General features: G+C 42.6%; 1 protein-coding gene across 2 annotated transcripts; it reads right to left on the bottom strand.

The window, feature by feature from the left end:
• Positions 1-679: 679 nt before the first annotated feature.
• LOC109639284 (synaptogyrin-1) lies at positions 680-18,807 on the bottom strand. Of its 2 annotated transcripts, none has more exons than XM_020102669.2 (4): positions 18,343-18,807; positions 6,771-7,008; positions 4,272-4,417; positions 680-1,953 (listed from the first exon to the last, which is right to left on the bottom strand). In XM_020102669.2, the coding sequence occupies exons 1-4, from the start codon at positions 18,442-18,444 to the stop codon at positions 1,729-1,731; spliced, it is 711 nt and encodes a 236-aa protein (XP_019958228.1). In that variant the 5' UTR covers positions 18,445-18,807; the 3' UTR covers positions 680-1,728. The 2 variants fall into 2 exon arrangements, with proteins under 2 accessions (XP_019958228.1, XP_019958229.1); XM_020102670.2 differs by lacking the exon at positions 680-1,953 and adding an exon at positions 3,272-3,809.
• Between the last annotated feature and the right edge of the window lie 577 nt (positions 18,808-19,384).

Genomic DNA, 19,384 nt, shown 5'->3' with positions numbered 1-19,384 from the left:
TAAATATGTGCAGATATACTTTTCTTTAATAATTTGGTCACATTTTTTGTTGCTGTATTTTTTTTAAATAGTAGATATTATTATTCCAAAATAAAAGCATCTCCTTACCCTGAAAGCAACATAAAGGACGAGGCGTGGACGACCTCACTGAACCGTGTATAGCTTATCACAATAACACTTAACGGACCACAGATTTTCTTTCTTTTGTCTTTTCCTTTTTTATACAGAACTAGCATAATGCCCTAAAATAAAGCATAATCTTTAGTTTAACACTATAATATACTGAATTATAGATTTACACATATTTATAGAGACAGTTATACTTTATTCTTGAAGAAAAAAGGAGCAATGCATGTTCATAAATATTCAGGGTGTTCACGGTAGTAATTATAGATAAATAAACTGATGCTCTTCTGTGTGGTAGGTTGACTGTGGACCTGCTCTACAATGACGTCAAATGCTTGGTCCTTGTTCGAGGGCGGTTTTAGGAACCAAAACCAGATTAAAATTCAGTGAACTGTGATTCGGTGCATGATGGGTAAATACACGTTGCCCTGTGTTCGTTGGATTTTGCTTGGCAGTCAGCACGAAGGCAACAATCAAGGAGAGAGAGAGAGGAAAACAAGAAAACACAGACATCCACTTAAAAAAACAACAACTGAGGACTTCTTTTCTCACACACACACACACACACACACACACTCCTGTTTCACAGCTGAGGGGATTAGTTGCCAGTCACACCACGATGCTGATATCCTGTAATGCACCTCTGAGGAGTTTCGTCAGCTGAACCTTGTAACTGTTTATAATCGATAAGCCTGTGGACCTGTGCTTGCACGTTTGTTTGAGGGTGTTTCAACTAACACTGATCATTTCGCTGACTGACTGTGGACCTCTGAAGATGAAGGCAGTGGGGTCACGAGCATCGATCTGCTACAGTGTGACCGTTTCTTTCTAAATCCCTCAACCCTCCTTAAGACGTCCGATCGAACTCCAGCGTCTCTACCACCACACAAACAGACTCACACCTTTTATTCCACCGCCAGTTTGTCCTCCCCAAAGATCTGAGAAGTTGCCCAAGATTTCTGACCTACAGACAGATTCTGTAGTTTTTCCCACAGAAACTGATGTTTAAGTCCAATAACTGATCTGATATTGGTATGAAACTAATGTTGCCAGAACTGGGTTCAGGTGTTAATTCAGAATTTTAATTTGAATGATCTATCCAACAATGTCTTACATCCCCCCCCCGGTGATCCATAAATCTTTATTTATCTGATGTTTTTCATGGTTTTTCTGTCATTGCTTCTATTTGTAAAGTCTTTGTTGTGTTGTATTTATTTGCAGATTGTGGATAAGAATTAAAAATATCAATGTTTAATTCTTTGCATGTTCTAATTAATATCACGGGGTCATAACTAACACAATGCTACACTGTTCTGACCCAATATTACTATTTTATTACCATACTAAAATATGATTCTTTTCCTTTTTAAAATTAAATCATTATCATTAATTACAATTTGTTGGTGTATCCTTTGGCTATGCCACATCTCAACGACAATCTTTAACATTACATTTGTTAAATTTGTGTCTAACACTGGGTCAAAATAACAAACTGGTGGATAAGTTAACAAAGTATTTTGCCTGTTCTACATTGACCCATAGAAACAATATAAATCTCTCTTAATAAGAAACTTTGGGCAACGTCATCCAGATCCTAACATCTCAGTAGTCCTGACGCTGGTAGCCTCCAGTGCCATCGAATGCACTGTCGCTGTTGGCCTGGCTCCCTCCTCCTCCTCCGCCCCCCGGACTCTCCAGGTCGTCGCCACCGAAGGAGGTGTAGGGGGCTCCGGCTGCGTCCTGGCTGGGGTCGATGTATTCCTGGGAGAAAAGAGCCGAGTCGGCGCCCAGCTTGTACCTCTGGAAGCCCAGGAAGGACTGGGCCGCCTTGGATAGACGGAGGAGGATGGAGGCAACAGAAAAGGTTTCGAGAAAAGGTGATTGAAAGGTGTGGAGATGGATGAAGAAGCAGAGATGTGAGCAGTGGTGTTAGAGCCGGGGGAGGAGAGAGAGAAGAAAAGACAGAAGGAAACATTGATTAGTTGCTGGAAAAGCTCGTGAAGCTGAGTTATTTAGTCGGATTAGGTTAGTTCTCCAGTCAGCAAAGCAAAACAGGCTCCATCGTGCAGCTGTGCATGCAAAAGAGACTTTGTGCGTTATTCAATATCCGAGGGCCCGTCACCATCAAACACCACAGATCTCCCTTTTGTGAATAGAGAGATTTCAATATGGACAACAGATATCATGAGAAGACAAACACAGAGAGAGTAGATTTAATTTAAAGCTCAGAGTTCTGGGAAGTTTCAGGAGGAAATTTTATTTATCCGTCTCGACTGATGACACGCTGCAGACACACCGACTCTGCTTGAACAGAGTCCACCGCTTTGTCTCGGCTCCATCACAACATAAAAACATTTCACGGAATCAAACCTGAAGGTTTTAGAAAGAAGATGTCAGTGTTGTTGTCAGTGTCAGTGTTGTTGTCAGTGTCAAGCCATAGAAATCCAGTGAATATGCAATAAAATGGTGCAATACTTCAATTTAACAGTGAGGTCACTCTCAAATAACAAATTACATCCAACCTACCGACTAAACTTAAAGAAGGGAACATAAGACATTTATGGAGTTACATTTTTTTCTTCCACTTTTGGCTGCGATGAGAAAATGTATTCCACTTGAATATCAGTTATATATGAAATTACAGCCTTAAAGCTAAGCTAAACTAACTAGCTGCTTTCTCCAGCTTATTGAACATACAGATATTGTAGTGGTATAGATAGTTCAATCTGAATTTACATCATGTTAGAATACAGCAGGAAAATCCACTGATGTTTCTAACGTGCAACGGGCGTAAAACTGGAAGAATACGAATATCTCAGGATGAAAAAGAGGCCGACAAAGATGTCCCGTTGGAAAGATGACAAGATGAATGTTCCACACATTTTCATGTCTGAAACCAACTTGATTTTCAAAATGTCTGACTACTCCTATAAAACTGAATGAATGAATGTTGCTTCATCAAAAAACCAAGAGGAAAAGGTAACTTTTATGCATTTTAACAATTAATAAATAATCGTCACAAACTAAATTGCTACAGGGAAAGTGTGTGCGCACGTCAGAAACCTGACGTCCTAAAGTAAATACCTGAACAGAAAAACCACGTAAAAGGTGGAGAACACAAAAACCAAACATTAAAACATTCAGCTTGAATGTTTGTTTTAATCCTTTGGTTTATTTTTCCAGGTTTACTTTTCCATCAAAATCAAAAAGACATGAATAACTGATATTATACATTTCCAGCAGGCAGGAAGCTCTCCTTCCAAAAACGGTTCTGCAGGAATTTAAATAGTGTTTAAGTCGAATCTCAGCGTTTGGTGATGTAACCGTTGAATCATCTGTATCAATTCAGCACTGGAACGACCCACCTGCACATAAATGATCGTGATAATGTGCTGGAGTCAAGTAAAAACATTGAGCAGCTCACTGACAGCAGCTGTTCTTCTTCTGGTTTACAAATACACTCACTTCCAGCAGTATTAGGTATATGTGGCTGGGGGCCTTTTAACAAGTGCACAGTTAAGGAGTGTGTGGGACCAGCTGCTGAGAGGATAGAGCAGCAGACGGCAGAAGACTGAGCAGAGTCACACAAAAGGCTGATGAGGCTGAGGAGGGAAGAGCTTGATGTATTCCTCTTCAAATGACACATTCTTTAACTTCTCCACTGAGAAGAGAGTCTGGGCGGCCTGTTGGAACAACATCCACACTCTTAATGATATCACATGCCCGCACAACAGAATCTTCACACCGTAGATCGTGAGTAAAGATGAACGACACGTCTCCCGTTTTATAAAAATGAACACTTGTTGTGCATTTAGACTTTTTGTTCATTTATTTGAAATGACAATTGTCTTCTAATATTTGTGAATTGTTGCTGCTCTCGTAAAACCCTTTGTAACTTATGACCTATACTGCAGCCGGCCACCAGGGGGAACTCAAGATGATTTGGCTTTTATTTTGGAGGCTTTCACGTCGTCCATCTTTAAATACAGTCTATGGTTCACACGCATCCACACACAAACCAGAAAGAAGACGGAGGAAGAGCAATGAAACACCTTTATACAGCTTGATGGCTGTTACGTCACCCACAGCACTGCTGCAAACTTTGGATGATGGCAGGCTGCGTTACGAGGAGAGGAGCGACTTACCCAGGTGAAGATGGAGAAGAAGGAGAAGGTGATGGCTGCTCTGGCAGCGTCACCTCCCTCCCTCAGCGGGTTGTCGTCATGGTTTGTCACCTGCCACTGGTTGGCCAGGAAGCAGAACCCCACAAACCACATGAAGGACCAGAACGCTGGAGACAGAAATAGAGAGAAAATACGGAAGCAGTGTTAAAATAACAATAAAAACATAACAAGACAACACCTGAGGGAGAGTGTTTTTCATTTAGAACAACCAGATTGCAGTAATTCCATCTGAAACAAGGAGGAAGTGACATCAGGTGCTGATCTAAAGATATCAAAGAAAGACATAAACCTACTTCATGAGGCCACTGGGCCGTGATCTTTGACCTTTGGTTACCAAAAACCAAGTGAGTTAATCCTTGAGTCCATGTGAATGTTTGTGCCAAATTTATAGATTTTCCCTCAAGACATTCTTCAGGTATCACGTCCACGGACAACCTCAAACATATTGCCTCCGGCCACTGGGTGTCGCCTCTGAGACAACATGATTTTGGGCTACAAGGAAAATGATGCATTAATGATACCACTTACATAATGAGAGGCAAGATCACGACAGCTGATTTACTGTAGATTTGGAGTGAGTGACATTGAACATAACGAGTGACTGAGGACTGACCCCTGTGGACCACCATTTTGGAAATTGGCAAGCTAACAGCTGGAGTTTCTGTCCTGTTGCCCAGTGATCGCAACCAGAGGATGAGCAGGAGGCTTTAAGAGATTCAAACTTTTTCCAACTGCAGGTGTAAGTGTGAGGATGAGGGAGGAAAGGAGCTCAATCAGAAATGTCCAGGTCTGATCAGGACACATGTACCAGTCGTTCTTTCCCGACTTCAGTAAAGAACAGAGCCTCTAATAACAAGGGACAAGGTTGGAGACAGAGAGAAGAAGTACGAGTGATTACAACAGGGAGGGAGTACGGAGCGGCCTCATTAACCGACTCAACACTTGACTGTCTTTATGTCATTATAACTTCAGTTGGCTGCAGCAGCAGAGGAGAGGAAGCCACTGTCACAGAAAACAAAGCAGAGTGTCTCGGAGCCTTGTTAGAAGAGTCCTCCTCTCCTCATTATCCCTCGTACTCCTCCTCTCCCTTTGTTGTGATAACCTCAGTATGCTTGTCATTTTATTATAACCTGGAAAGAGCGCTCACATCTTCACAGAGTTATTTGGGCTTTTTGATGAGCTGGAAAACCTGGGGAATAAACAGATCTCTCGCATACACACAAACAAAGCAAAGCAATAGCCCGACAACAGTGTTTTCTAGTAACACACACGTGTTATTACTGCAGCATTAAATTTAGAGATATATGATGGGTACAAATCTTACATGACAACAAGTTTAACATTAGAATCTGATGTACTGTTTCATGAATCACTGATTTCAGACCTGTCCCACATGTTTTAAATGCTGTGCTGCTTTCTTTACAAAATACACTTTTCCACGTGTCTTCATATTTAACTAATTACTTACGGGTCAAATACAGCACGACTGAGTTTAAAAACTCCGGTGCAGTATATTGTGTACAGCCCAGTGATTAGGTACTACTACATTGGTCTATTTGACACATTTCAATAAGTGCTTAATGAAATGAAATGTGTTTGGGCCCGATGTCTCTGTGTGTGTGGAGTTTGCATGTTCTCATGTTGTCTACGTGGGTTTTTTCTCAGAGTGCTTCGGCTTCACCTCTCACACATGCAGCTTAGGTTATATAAGGGACTCCTGCTGGCCTGTGGGTAATAGATGGACGGACGTCTCACTTCTTCTTCTCATTTCTACTCATCTCTGACCATTTGTCAGTGAAGCCTATTCTACAATCTGTAATACAACCTCTAAAGGCCGGTTTCTTTTGGGGAATGTGATTCCTGGAAAATGTTGAATTGTGACTGTTGTGTTTAAGAGTCTAAAAAGTCAATGTCATGGTTGAAATGAATCATTCTAATGTGATAATGTCTCTAATACATCAATGTGGGGTTTTTATGTGAATGAGTGTGGACTCTGGAACAAAACTGTTCTGTATAACTTCATTCAGCCCTGAGGGGTTCAAGTTTATGAAGGTGTCAGCTGGTTTTACTTGACTTAAATGATTTACTGAATCTCTATCTCATGTTGTGCCAGCACTCTCTGATCATGTGTCTGAATTACAACGTTGTAAATTAGAGGTGGTTTTGTTGTGTTACCATGAATCCAACAGTTGGATATTAAAAATTTGAAAATTCTAGAGGCCCTTGACAGATGTGTGTTAATCTTTTGAATATGTGCAAAGAGTAAAAGCATTTATTTCTGTCGGGTTACATCTTTAAAGCTAGAAAACCGTGCTGATGGGATCTCTGACCGCCTTGTACTCATTTATTTTAATGCTATTTTAACCGTCTCACAGGCTGTTTCAATGAATCTCAGACGGTTCATTCGTACCACTGTACAGAACAATTGAAAACCAAAGCAGCTGTAGATCATGTAATCACCTGACACCCCGATATCAGCCAGCACGGCCCTCTTCCGGTCTTTGACGCTGCTGATTTGGGGGAAGTACACGTCCAGAGCCAGGAAGGCCATGCAGCAGAGGAAGGCCATGGAGCCCATGAAGACGCCGTAGTTACAGGCGTTCTGGTTGCGGTTGAATATGCAGTACTCCACTACTTCATTGGGGCGGTTGATGTAGCCCTCGTTGGCGATGCAGCCAAAGATCACGATGGAGAAGAGCTGCAGAGAAGAAGAAGAGAAGGGACGGTGAGAGATGTGGATGATGTTATGATTCTTTCACAAACATATCCGTGTCTGTGTCTGTTTGTCGATATGAAAAATTGTATATTTGACCGAATAAACTGAATTTCTTTTAATTCAACATCAAAATATTTGTTTTTATTTGTGTTTTTTTAAGTTAAATTTTGTTTTTGATCAACTTTAGGGTTAAACTGTAACATTTTAAGCCTCACTTCTTTTCTACTGTGAACCAAACTTTCGCTAATGCGTATCTGCTGCCCCCTGGTGGGTGCCTGCAGTAAAGGTAAAACATCTCTCCTCCATGTTAGTAGATGGGACACAGGCCAAACTAAAGAGTTCTTATCACACTGGTGTTTGTTTCTAATTTGTTATGCGATGACACAGAACTTTATGATCTGAGACTGACTCGAGATTGGTCGAATGCATTTCAGTACCACGGCTCCATCCTCCAATTGCAACTGCACAGACAGTAAGATGGCGGCGCTCGTATCCAGGATATTTTTGCTGTATATCTGAGACGCGTTGTCCATCTTTAGAGACAGAGAGTGTCTTTGCTGTGTACTCCCTGATCAACTCTTGGACATTTTGCAATAATATTCATAAAAGCCCGTTTCAGCCCCAAAACACCACCACCTGCTGTTGTCAGCTGGTATATTTAGACTGACTGACTGGAAATGTATGAATTAGAAAACACTTCTCAGCCCGTAATGTCACGACAGCCCTACAGGGGAGTTCCGTGAATAATCCCTCATGTCTTTTTCAAAACAGTTTTACCCAGCATGCCTCTGGGGTTTCTCTGTACATGTGGAGGAATCAGCTTCTTCTCTGCTGCTCTGAAATCCAGTGTGACAGCTACTTGAGGACACAATGATATGAATAAAACATAAGTAAAGTTAGTATTAAGACAAGGGTCAAGATTTTATGTTATTCAAATTAAGCAAAGGTTCATACTGTGAAAAAAAAGACAAAAGGAATTCATGCATCTGCCCGGATATGAAGATCTGCACGGAAACTTTATGGGTTCGTCCTCGGTTCATTCCCCAGCCCTCCACAAAATTTAATGGGTTGATTAGTTTTGGCACGATCCTGCGCAAACAAACAAACTAGAGTGGCACTCAGTCGAGCACATACCTCCGCCAAGGCCACATTCAAATTCAAGTTCAGTCAACATTCATGAGTTATTCCCTTGGAAAATGTTCAGATCTGCACTAAAATGTAATTGTTTCCTCCCTGACTCAGACCACATCCTTCCACCAAGTTTCAAGATGATGTATCCAGCAGCTCTTGCATAATCTTGTTCACAAGCAAATGAACAGGTGTGAAATCGTAACCTTGTCGATGGAGGTGATTAAAAGTGTCAGATTGGTTTGGTGAATATTTTATCGCCAGGGTGGTGGTTTGTCTGAGGTGGAGGACGGACGACAACAACATGGAGTCAATGAAGGGAGGAGGATACTATGATCTGTCACTCCTTTATGCTCCTCCTTCTCACCTGTCTGCCCTGTGCCTGGAGGAGTGGAGACACAAGGGGCTGGAAAATGGAGTCAATAACAGGAGGAGCAGGATCCTAAGATACCATCTAATCCTCCTCTCCTCTCCGAGGTCACATGAACACGCATACAATCAGCAGCAGTTTCCCAGCCTGCAGTGCGGCGTCTGCTTCGTGCTTCTCTTGACAACAGCGAATCAGACGACTCCATCCAACTGAAGAGGCCTCAGACCAAAACCTCCGGGGAGCTGCTTCTGTCTGGATGAGGACGAGGCTGAGTGTGTTCATGTTTGTCAGCAGTCGGTGCGTGGATGCTGCAGTGGTGACTGATGGATTCTGAATGTGTGTGTGTGTGTGTGTGTGTTGGTGGATAGTTTATCCAGCTGCCGTCTTTATTTGTGTGGCAAATGACAGCGAGACAAAGGGAGGACACACACACACCGTGGGTCGTACTTCCAATCGCAACCCACAGACGACAACCCGGCCGTCCTTCACTTTCTTTCCACTGTCGGAAGTGTGAGATTGTTTTAGATTCAATCGGTTTGACGTAAACTTTTACAATTGCTGTTCTATCCCAGTTCACCGACACATGAGTGACTGTAATCCTTCCTCTAAGACTTTGCATATGAGAACCACAGTGTTGGTCAATGTAAAGATGGATGACACGTACATACAAAATATCTTGGATCAGAAAAAATATATTTGCAGAAGGCGGGGTCAATAACTGATACTGCAGCCAGCCAGCAGGGGGCGATCATAATGGTTTAGCTTCACTTTTGGAAAACTCCCACACCCTCCATCTTTATATGGAGTCGATGGTGTGTGTCTTTGTGCAGCAAACAATGTCAAGAAAATTCAATGTGTATTTTCATATTATTGAAAAAGAGGAACTGAGCAAAGACAAGAAACTTGTAACTGCTGATAAAAGTTTCAACTCAATTCAACTTGCTTCTCATTCCAGATCTTACAGCTGCACCTCATGCTGTTCCACGGGGATTAAGTCGTCACATGAGTGCAGCTCTACTCTTCAGTCGTGTGACAGCAATAAAGCAATCTCCATGACAACTGACAGACTGAACAGAATTCCACCAGAGAGTTTCTGAATCACACGGTCCGGATTGTGCAGGGGGCGCTCATGAGGTAATCCAGAATAAAACAGTTCCATTAGATTTGAACCTTTCCATCGTGGTGAAAAACACTTAACAGCATTCGCCATTTTGTTTTACTAACGGCACCATAACCAGTTAGCAGCTGCTACATTAGCATTCACGCTTGCCTGTCCAACACGATGATGCTCCTCATTCAACTTCGTGCACTTTCCCTGAATTGTCACAATAAGTCACAAATCCTCACCCGGGCAATCGGCATGCATTCGTAGAACTTCGCTAACATGACATCAAAAGCAAAATCACGCACCCTGTAAAAATACCCGAGGGGACATTTATATTTTTTACCTTCAGTTCTGATCGATAATGACGACTGACATGGATTTAAATAAAAATTACAACATGCAAACAAACATTAAAGATGATGATCAGATGATCTATAATACGGCTGAATGTTCAAATCAGCTGCTCGAGTTCTTGACTGACTTAACTGTTGTACGATTGTCTGCATTTATTGTATATATTATATTCTACTTTAACCCTTCAGTACCTTGTGCCTGTGTCCGCGTTCACTGAGTGTCTGATCTTTAATCATCAGCTGAATGAACACATCTCTGACAAAGTGAATTCCGGGGATGAAGTGAGTCATTTGTATTAATCAGTTCTGACACAAATGTGACACGGTGCAGATCTTCAGCCTGAAACAACGTGCGGAGGAACCATGAGTTGACATTTAGAGTCTGGGACCGAGCGAGCGCAACCTTTCTGTTTCCTTCGCCCTCCCTTCGCCCCCTCCCTGCCTCTCTGCTCTCTCCGTCGCTCCTCTCTCCACAGAGAGAAGGATGTGTGGAGGAGCAGGATAGTAACACCTCCTCGGTACCTGCACTCCTTTTTATTAAAGAGGGGGAAAGATGAAGATGAGGAGGTGGAGGGAGTGAGCAGAGCAAAGTGCTGGGGGCAGAGGGGGTTTGGAGGCGGTGCTATTTATAGAGCGGCTGCATCATCGCTCCTCCCTCCCTCGTCTTCTCCCATCTCCCCTCGTTACTGGCCCTGCCTGTGCCCACGAGTGTTCTTGAGAAAAATGAGACTCTAACGACACACACACACACACACACACACACACACACACACACACACACACACACACACACACACACACACACACACACACTCACACACACACACACTTGCCTCCTGTGCCTGACTTACTTTAGGATTCAGGTCAGAGAGCACAAAGTCACACACACACAGTCAATCACATGATGTTGGTGGGATGTTAGAACGCTCTGTCGGATTTGAACAGTCATTATAAAACACACACACGCGTGTTAACTAATTCTCTTTATTCACTTTCCTTTATTTGGTTTCTCTTTATTTCTCTTCCTTCCACAGACACTCTGGATCTGTGTCTCTGTTATGTAACGGTGACAGTGGACTGTCTCTAAATATGATTTGTTTTTCTAAATGTCCACAAACACCCAAACTCAATGTACTTTAAAACAAAGAGCCCACAGTTATCTTAAAAGTTTTAAACACAGTCTCATGACCGACAGAGTGAAGCTGACGACTCACACTGTCGCTCTCCTGCAGCTAAATCACTCACATTTATATTCCCTATTTTACACATCTTGTTCATCCATCCGTCCGTCCGTTCATCCCCCCACAGACAGAGATAAGTTGACGGACAGATTTAAATTTACTGTTCCTTAGTGTTGCTTTAATTCTACATTAGTGAACACGTTGTGTTATCGAGTCATTAATCAACGTGTATTGTTTTCTCCTTTACAGTCGAACGACGAGGTGGAACAGTTTCCACTGTGAATCCTCCGACTCAGCAAACCGCACCGAACAAACAGTTAATCAATCAATAAATCAATCTCCACAAATAACACGTGTTCATTCAACACAAAATGTGAAAAAGAGGTAACATGGATGCTCCAGCACCCGCAGAGTCTGTGTGGTCACATGTGAGCAGAAAGGATTCGGGTGTAGTTTCTCTAACAAGGACACAAGGAGCTGCAGGGCGTCTGTAGTTTTTTAGTGATGTGACACAGTTTGGTTTTCAGATGCTCCCCTGAGAAATAAACGAGCCTTTTCCTCTGCTCGCTCCGGTCACACAAACACTAAGCACATAAACGCCCCGACTTGAAATAAGGATTGGTTTTGGCATGACCTATTTCACCGGGTATGAAAACACACATCGTCTTCAGGGTCACGATAATTGATGTCACAAGGTGGGGGGGGGGGGCGGGGGCAGATTGAATTACCGAGCTTTCTCTGCGACTGCCTGCGGACGACCAGCCGGGGGTTGGTGGGTGACGGCGAGAGTGAGAGAGGGTCAGTCACACGCACGTCAACGGCACAACGCAAAGGTGTAGCAGCATCATATGAGTAGCGCATGAAATGTTGTGAACACTTGAACTCGCTCGCACCTCAACATTCCTCACTTGCTTAGGGGCCGTGAAAAGTGGAGCATGTGAGACGTTTCGTATAAGACGCCACTTCCCACCCTGCTCGCATTTCTCCTCTTGAACTCTTTTGATATATGACTTATTTTGGAGTGTGTGTGTGTGTGTGTGTGTGTGTGTGTGTGTGTGTGTGCGTGCGTGTGCGTGCGTGTTCCCTCCCCTCTCTGATCTGTGGACAGATCACAAGGCTCCTGGAGGTGGTGAAAGCCGGCTCTGTGAGAAACACCACGCGGGTTTCCGATCTTGTGACCGTCAGAGGCTCACATACAAATTGCACATTAGGAAAAGCCAATTGGCAGAACTGTGCACATATGTGTGTGTGTTTGTGAAACCGTGCTCGTGCATGTGTGCACGTGCATATGTCTCCACCGGAATCTCCTTTTCTGTCTGCTGCTAATTTTTCTTTTTCGTTTTCACTTCCGAAGCTCGTCTTTTTGGCCGGTAGCCGTACATACATTCAACACACATGCACAGCAAAACAGCCGTGTCAGCCGCTTGCTATGGGCCCAAATCATATCAGTCCAGTCTGGCTCATTGTAAATGATTCAGAGCTGCTGTTGTGTTTGCCTGAAAAGCCTTTTGGATCCATTGTGAAGAGCAGACAATTGAGCTGGGCCTCATATCACCCTGGTATTCACACCGTACCTCACACAAAACCCTGTGTTAGAAACAGTCACGCACGTTCATGGACGCAGCGCAACTGTGGCAAAGCACCGAGCTTCATCAGAGAGTTTTATAATCCTGACTCATCGACTGATTCACGGGATTTTCATCTTTGACTTTCTGAAGCAAGGGGATATATTAATGTAAAATCCAAACTGTGATTCACTCATAATGAAGGATTTAATCTCGTTTTTGCATTCAAGACCTGATTTAAGTTGTTTTTAATGATAATACTTTTGTAAACACCTTAAAGAAATGTCTTGGTATCTGCCTCACCATTTATGTTTATAGATAGAAAGCTTTATTGTCAGTGGATACGATGAGATTAACAGGGCTCTTCAAGTTTAGTGCCTTTAAATACAACATCAACCACCGTACACATTCATCAGAGGTAATTCAGGTAAGTGGTGTCCGATTATTTTGGGAAATGTTTTATTCCCCAGTGCACTACACTCATTGTTTCCCACAATGCATCATGAAAAATATAGTGTACAACCGATGGTCACTAACCGAGCAACATATACCATCATGCACTGCGTTAGTGGCGGAGAGATGAGAGACGGCAGCAGGAAGAGCCCGACCTGTCGTACAGATGTAAGTAACCTAAAGGTATGAATACAATTTTAAATTAAACATTTAAAATAAATTGTCCACCAGTCGTCGTCTCATTTATTCTGAAGCCACCTCACTGGTGTGTCTCTTACTGATAAGTTCAATCACCACTTCTGTATTTGGTCTCTGTGCTCCGTCCTCTGAGTCAGTTAGTCTTCTCACTTCTGTTGGTTTTGTATCTTCGTGCTTCTGAGTTTCTGACCTTGGTTCCAGTTAAGAGTTCTTCCTGTGTTGATAGACTCTGAATCCAGTTTAAGCCTTTGTGTTTGATTATTGGAACAAATCACTGAACGGCCTCTGCTGGCTGCCTCTTCCTGTTTGTTTCGCAAACAGGAAAATAAAATTGGCCTGGTATCACACTGATCAGAGCTCATCTTCCTGTTTTCGTGAATACGTCTCCCGCTGCGTTCTCTCTGTATAAACTCTGGAAAATGACCCAATTTTACGCACATTTTCCAGAGTTCATGGCTGAAAATGGCCTAAGTTGACTCCGTGATGGGCTGGACACCTGTGCAGGGTGTGGCCTGCCCCTCGCCCAATGTAAAAGATATAGATAATGGATAGAGCGAACAAAAATAATGATCATAAAAACATGTGAAAGCAGAGAGAGTCAACAGTGAGTCGACCAGACTGCTGAATAATACAGGACGGAGGATATTATATACTGTGTGTGTGTGTGTGTGTGGGGCCTTATTGTCTGCTGCAGCGCGCCGGCCTGGACTGGGGATACCTGATTGCTACAGTCGCCATGGCAGCAGCTGCTCATGTAATGGGTGAGAGAGAGTGAGAGTGATGGAGCGAGCAGATCTGGTGGAAGTACAAATCAAGGAGAGACACTGCAGCAGCAGCGAGGGTGGACACACTGAGACACACTGACATCGTCACACGTCCAGGACACGACGACACTCATATCCGCACATCTACACTTTCTCTGACCCACTCACAGACGCTGCTCTCGTCTATATGCCTCTTTTTTTTTTTATTCATCGTCCTTTTTTGGAATTTCGGAGGCAGCGAGAACAGGATCAGATGAGTCCAGAGGACCAGGAAGTGGGGAATCACACGCTTTCTCAGTGTTGTAAAGTCGAGTCATGTGAGGACTGGTATCAGGACAGAGAGATATTAGGTCCACTGTGATTTAAGAGCAAATTCACTGTATGTTCTCCGCAGTTTTTTCTCTGGAGGAGGTGTATGTGTGAGGCAAACGTCCAAGTGAGAGCCTTCCGGAGTTTCTGCGGACTTTCTCCACCTGGCCCCCTCCGGTCGAATGCCAGGATTTATTTACAATTCTTAGTTTTCCAGTGTTAATCTAGCACATTTGTAAATGTTTGATGTGAAAGTTTCAAAACCACAGCGTGCGTTGACGACATGACTTCTGCAGGCGCACAAAGCTGCATGTACGCATCTTAAAATAGCTTCCGAACTGTGCCTGGATTCTGACGTGTAGGCACCAACAAACTTTAACTGTTTGTGTGTGTGTTACCGTTTCACACGGCGACGACAGAATGTGCCGCACGGCAGCCCGAGTGTTTGTGTTGCTAATATCAAACAGTTTACCCACCGATTACAAAACCATCTGAAAAGTTCGTCATCATGAAATGTTACAGAACAGAGGAGCTTTCTTCAGCAGCGTAAAATGTAAAGAATCAAGTGGGAAGAGAATGAACGAGAGGATGAACGAGAGGATGCAGGTTAATCTTACCATCGCTGTGTACGTGTGGTGGAGACGTTGTTGAGTAAATAAACCGTTCAATGCGTCAAAGAAAACCAAACACATCAAGTTAAATGTTGAACTTTGATCTGGAAGTTCAGGCGGTGGTGGTAAACAAAGGCAGAACTTTAGAGAGAATACTCAAAGTCACTGAGCTCCAGTTTTTCTCTTGAACTTTTCCAGAGGGGCAGTACTGTACGTGAGAATGCAGATGTCCAAGTCAGTTGCTCCAAAAATAAAAAACCTCCAGAACTGTTCAGCCTCACAGAACCAGGACGATCTCCTGCTGCATTATTGATAATTCAAAGGTAAAGCCCGGATCAAGTCCGCACCCAGTTTGTCCGGACGTTATCCGGAGTGCATGTTTCAGAACGGCCAGAGACAAATATTCACACTCACATAAAGTAAAGTCACCAATTAACCAAACCAACTCTGCCAGTCGGAGAAGAGGAAGCTGGAGAAAACCACACAGACACGGGGGGAGGAGAGTCACACAGAGCGACCCAGCGATCAAACTGGGATTCAAACCAAGAACCGTCCTGCTGTGAGGGGGCTGCACCACTGTGCCGCCCACACCACTGTGCCGCCCTCAGGTTGATCGTCTTCATTCTAATTCAATAAATAAATTACATTTTTCTCATATGTTTGGGAAATGATCACACCTGAGATTCACTCCCTCCGTCTGTCACCACGTTCATGTTACTCTCTCCTTCACGTATCGGGCGTCATCACACACACACACACACACGCACACACCCTCATTATCACCTCGACAAACAGCCCTCCTCCTCCAGAGGACGTGGGAGATAGAGAGTGAGAAAAGGGAGGGTAGAGAGTCCTCAACCACCATTCAAGAACTCTCTCTCTCCCTCGTTCCAAGATTGGTTGTGCAAATAATCCATTCCTGACACACACACACACATTTTGACATCCCCTCATCACTAAATGCTTCAAGCGCTAATAGTGCCCCACCTCCCTCCTCCCCCTCCACCCAGCAGCAGCTTGAGTATTAACACCATCACACAAAACATCACAACGTGGCTGTTACTATGGAGATGTGTTGTTTCTCTGGTGACACCTAAAGGGGGCAGGGAATCTGAGGTGTGTGTGTGTGTGTGTTTGCATTTTAATGTGTATATTTCTCAAAACACTAATGTAGAGTAAAAATGTTAAGATGTTAAAAACCACAGTTGAAACATAAAACACGTTTGCGGATTGACCAATTTGTGAATCAATAACAATAAATGAACCTTTAAACCATTAATCAAATAATAAACAACCAATATTTGATGGTTTCATGGGACATTTGCATATATGTCTTAGTTTAAAAGATGTTTTAAGACTCTGGAAGAGAAACAGTGAAGTTATAAATACATTTTTAATTCCTTTTGGATATTTAAATAAATAATAAATAAATATACAGCCATCATATATTGTATATAGCAAGTTTTATCTAACTAAATTACACAACTTTTATCTTTGAGCTACACTTTCAGAAGAACAGCCTTGTTCTATCTTATTTATTTCACATTGTGTTTCTATTCTTCTTTCTATTTCTTACTGTATTGTTCCCTTGCAGAAGGATTCCTTGTGCTTCTCTGTCAATTTAGAAATTCATTGAATCTTCTCTTCAGTTAATTAAAAACATTTTTTTGCCTGATATATGTGTATATATATATATATATATACACATATATATATATATATATATATATATATATATATATATGTGTCTGTGTGTGTTACTCCTAAAAGAAACACAAGTTCAGAACTCAGAGTTCTACACTTGCTGCCTCATGGCTCATTGAATCGTCACATGACTTCAGAACAGCTTCACTCACGACCTTAAACACACTTCTCTCATATGGCTTGAATGATAAAGATCCTATTTGACGGTTTTAACGTTAGTAGCAGTTAAACGTCGGATTAGTCACAGGGGACAGAAAACGTGTATATGTGATATTTAATGATAAACTAACAAGAAAAACAAAAACGCTCCCTGTTTTAATGGTGAGTCTTGATTCCAGGTGTCTATCTGTTCAGCACAGATGGAAAAGCTCTTGGCTTTATTTAAGGACAGGGACACAGACACACTCCTATAAATAAGACGTAGTCTCAACTGTGTGGTTTTCTGCTGCAAAGTGAGAAACGGCGAAGAACAGACTTCCTGTAAAAAACAGATGTCTGATGTTTTCTGAGTTGATTTCACAAAGACCAGCTAACGCAAAGCTAACTTCACACATACCGTGAGCCGACGTGTCAACAAAGTGAACTGTCCTGCATCACTTATCACATTCGCTAAAACAAAAAGTGCATTTTTAAAACTATATTCGACAAAAAAAACCATCAGTTAACTTGATAATGACATTTTTATTTCCTGTCAGTTAAACTAATAAACTCATTTTCGCAAATCAAAATGTTGATCTGAGTTATGAAGAACTCACTTTCACGATGAGCAGATCAATGAGAGAAAATCAGTTCATTTCATTATTGGGCAAAGAAACGGACCTTTAGGATTATTCATTTATCCGGGCTTGTACAATTAGGTGTGGCAGCATTTTATAATTCTCCATTAGCGGCCAACAGTGTCTCTCTGTCTTCGAAACATCATGCGTGGAGTATGTCTCGCTGATTCAAAAATGTAAATCAAAGTTGAGAGATGAACAACAAATAGCTCATTGTGACATAATCTGCTTGGCAGTGAAGTGGCTACTTGGAGTTTTGGAGACTTTTGTTTCCTCTGGTTAAATATTCATGGGTCAAGGGTCGTCTGCTGTTGCTTTCCCTTTTTGTTATTTAGAAATGATGAGATTATTCGTAATTAAGCCCTTTGTACAGTGATCGCTTTGCTCATTAGTAAATTATAGAGGGTAATTAATGCATTATCTGAAGGCAGTGATTAATTGTAGGGCCTTTCTGATGAGCGTTGTTTTGAGGCCTACACCAGCTCACTGTGACAACTCAGCACAACACAACTATAGGAATACTTTAAAAAAAACATATATATAACTTGGAATTTATATTTATAAGGTGCAGGATAAAGGAAAAACTAAGAGAATATCGTAAAAATGCGATTCAGTGATGAGTAACACAAGCTCCTCTCCACCTCTAGAGCAATGAATCATTTCTCATTGTATTATATTATTATATTATATGATGTTTCTGGGCCTTCTGCAGCCTCGGTAAAGACATTAAAACACAATTTAGACCTGATTTCCACGTGTTGTTTGCAGAAGTACTAATGACTGACCTACAGAAACTCACCCAAGACACTATGCGGAGAATGGTCTGAGGCTGCTGGAAGAAGGTGACGGGGTCGAAGGCTCCTCCGGCTTTCCCGGCTCCGTATGCCTGCATCCCCTCCATGGTCCTCCTGCTCCTCCTGCTCCTCGCTGCTGCTCCTCCTCTGCTCCCCGCTGCTCGCTGCTGCTGCTGCAGAGGCTCAGGGTGTGTGAAGCACCGGGAAACCGAGCGACTCCCCCACGGATCCGTCCGTGCGTCCGTCCGTCCGCCGCCGCCGCCGCTGCAACAACCACGGCTGCAAACCCACGTCTCTCTCTCGGCTCCTGCTCGGCCTCCTCCCCGGTTCTTCTGGATTTAACCTCCAAGCCCCCGGTCGTCCTCCTCCTCGGTGTCCGAGCAGAGGAAGCTGTCAGCCGGTGTTGTGATGATGATGCTCTCTCTCACTCTCTCTCTCTGTCTCGTGCACACACTCACACACAAATTGCGTGGCGAGTGCGCGCACGTCTCTGTGGAGGGCACGCGCTCGTGCACAAAGGTTTGCCATAACGAGTCACGCGCTCCTCACATTCATCAGAGGGTATTTATTCCCTCTGAACTAGAAACAGAAAAACAAATGACATCAACCTTAATATTATAACAACCACGTTATCTGAATGTGACACATCCGATTATTTATCTGTGTGCATTTTTCTTTTTATGTAAAAACACAAAGATTAAATAACCATTCATTCACAGATAAACATTTTATTTATGTCCCCATGTCTCAGTACTTTTATTTTGATAATTGTGTTTTTAATTCCATCCAGTCATTTCCTACCACTTTTTTTTTTTTCATTGTTAATTTTGAGTCTTTGGCAAATAATAATAAAACAATTCAAATGAAAATAGAAACAGTGACAGATAAGAAAAGAGTATAAACATGATAAAATGATTTAAGTAGAGAGTGAGATCAGGCTCATCTGTAATAATGATAAAACACAAATCTGCAATAAAAACAAATGTGACGCTCAGGAAAGACTTTCCGACCTCTAGTGGTACAACCAGGTTTTATCCTTCTCACTGT

Source organism: Paralichthys olivaceus, chromosome 8 (genome assembly GCF_024713975.1).
Source record: "Paralichthys olivaceus isolate ysfri-2021 chromosome 8, ASM2471397v2, whole genome shotgun sequence".
NCBI classification, from domain to species: Eukaryota; Metazoa; Chordata; class Actinopteri; order Pleuronectiformes; family Paralichthyidae; genus Paralichthys; species Paralichthys olivaceus.
Note: the sequence above shows the minus strand (reverse complement) of the source record. Positions and strands in the feature narration are given on the sequence as shown.

Bases quoted from the DNA above. Each gene is read 5' to 3' on its own strand.
- LOC109639284 (XM_020102669.2), bottom strand. From the start codon at position 18,444: ATGGAGGGGATGCAGGCATACGGAGCCGGGAAAGCCGGAGGAGCCTTC. The intron at 7,009-18,342 runs GTGAGTTTCTGT...TCTTCTCTGCAG, and splicing joins TTCTCCGCATAGTGTCTTGG to CTCTTCTCCATCGTGATCTT. The intron at 1,954-4,271 runs GTAAGTCGCTCC...CGTCTATCCAAG, and splicing joins TCTTCTCCATCTTCACCTGG to GCGGCCCAGTCCTTCCTGGG.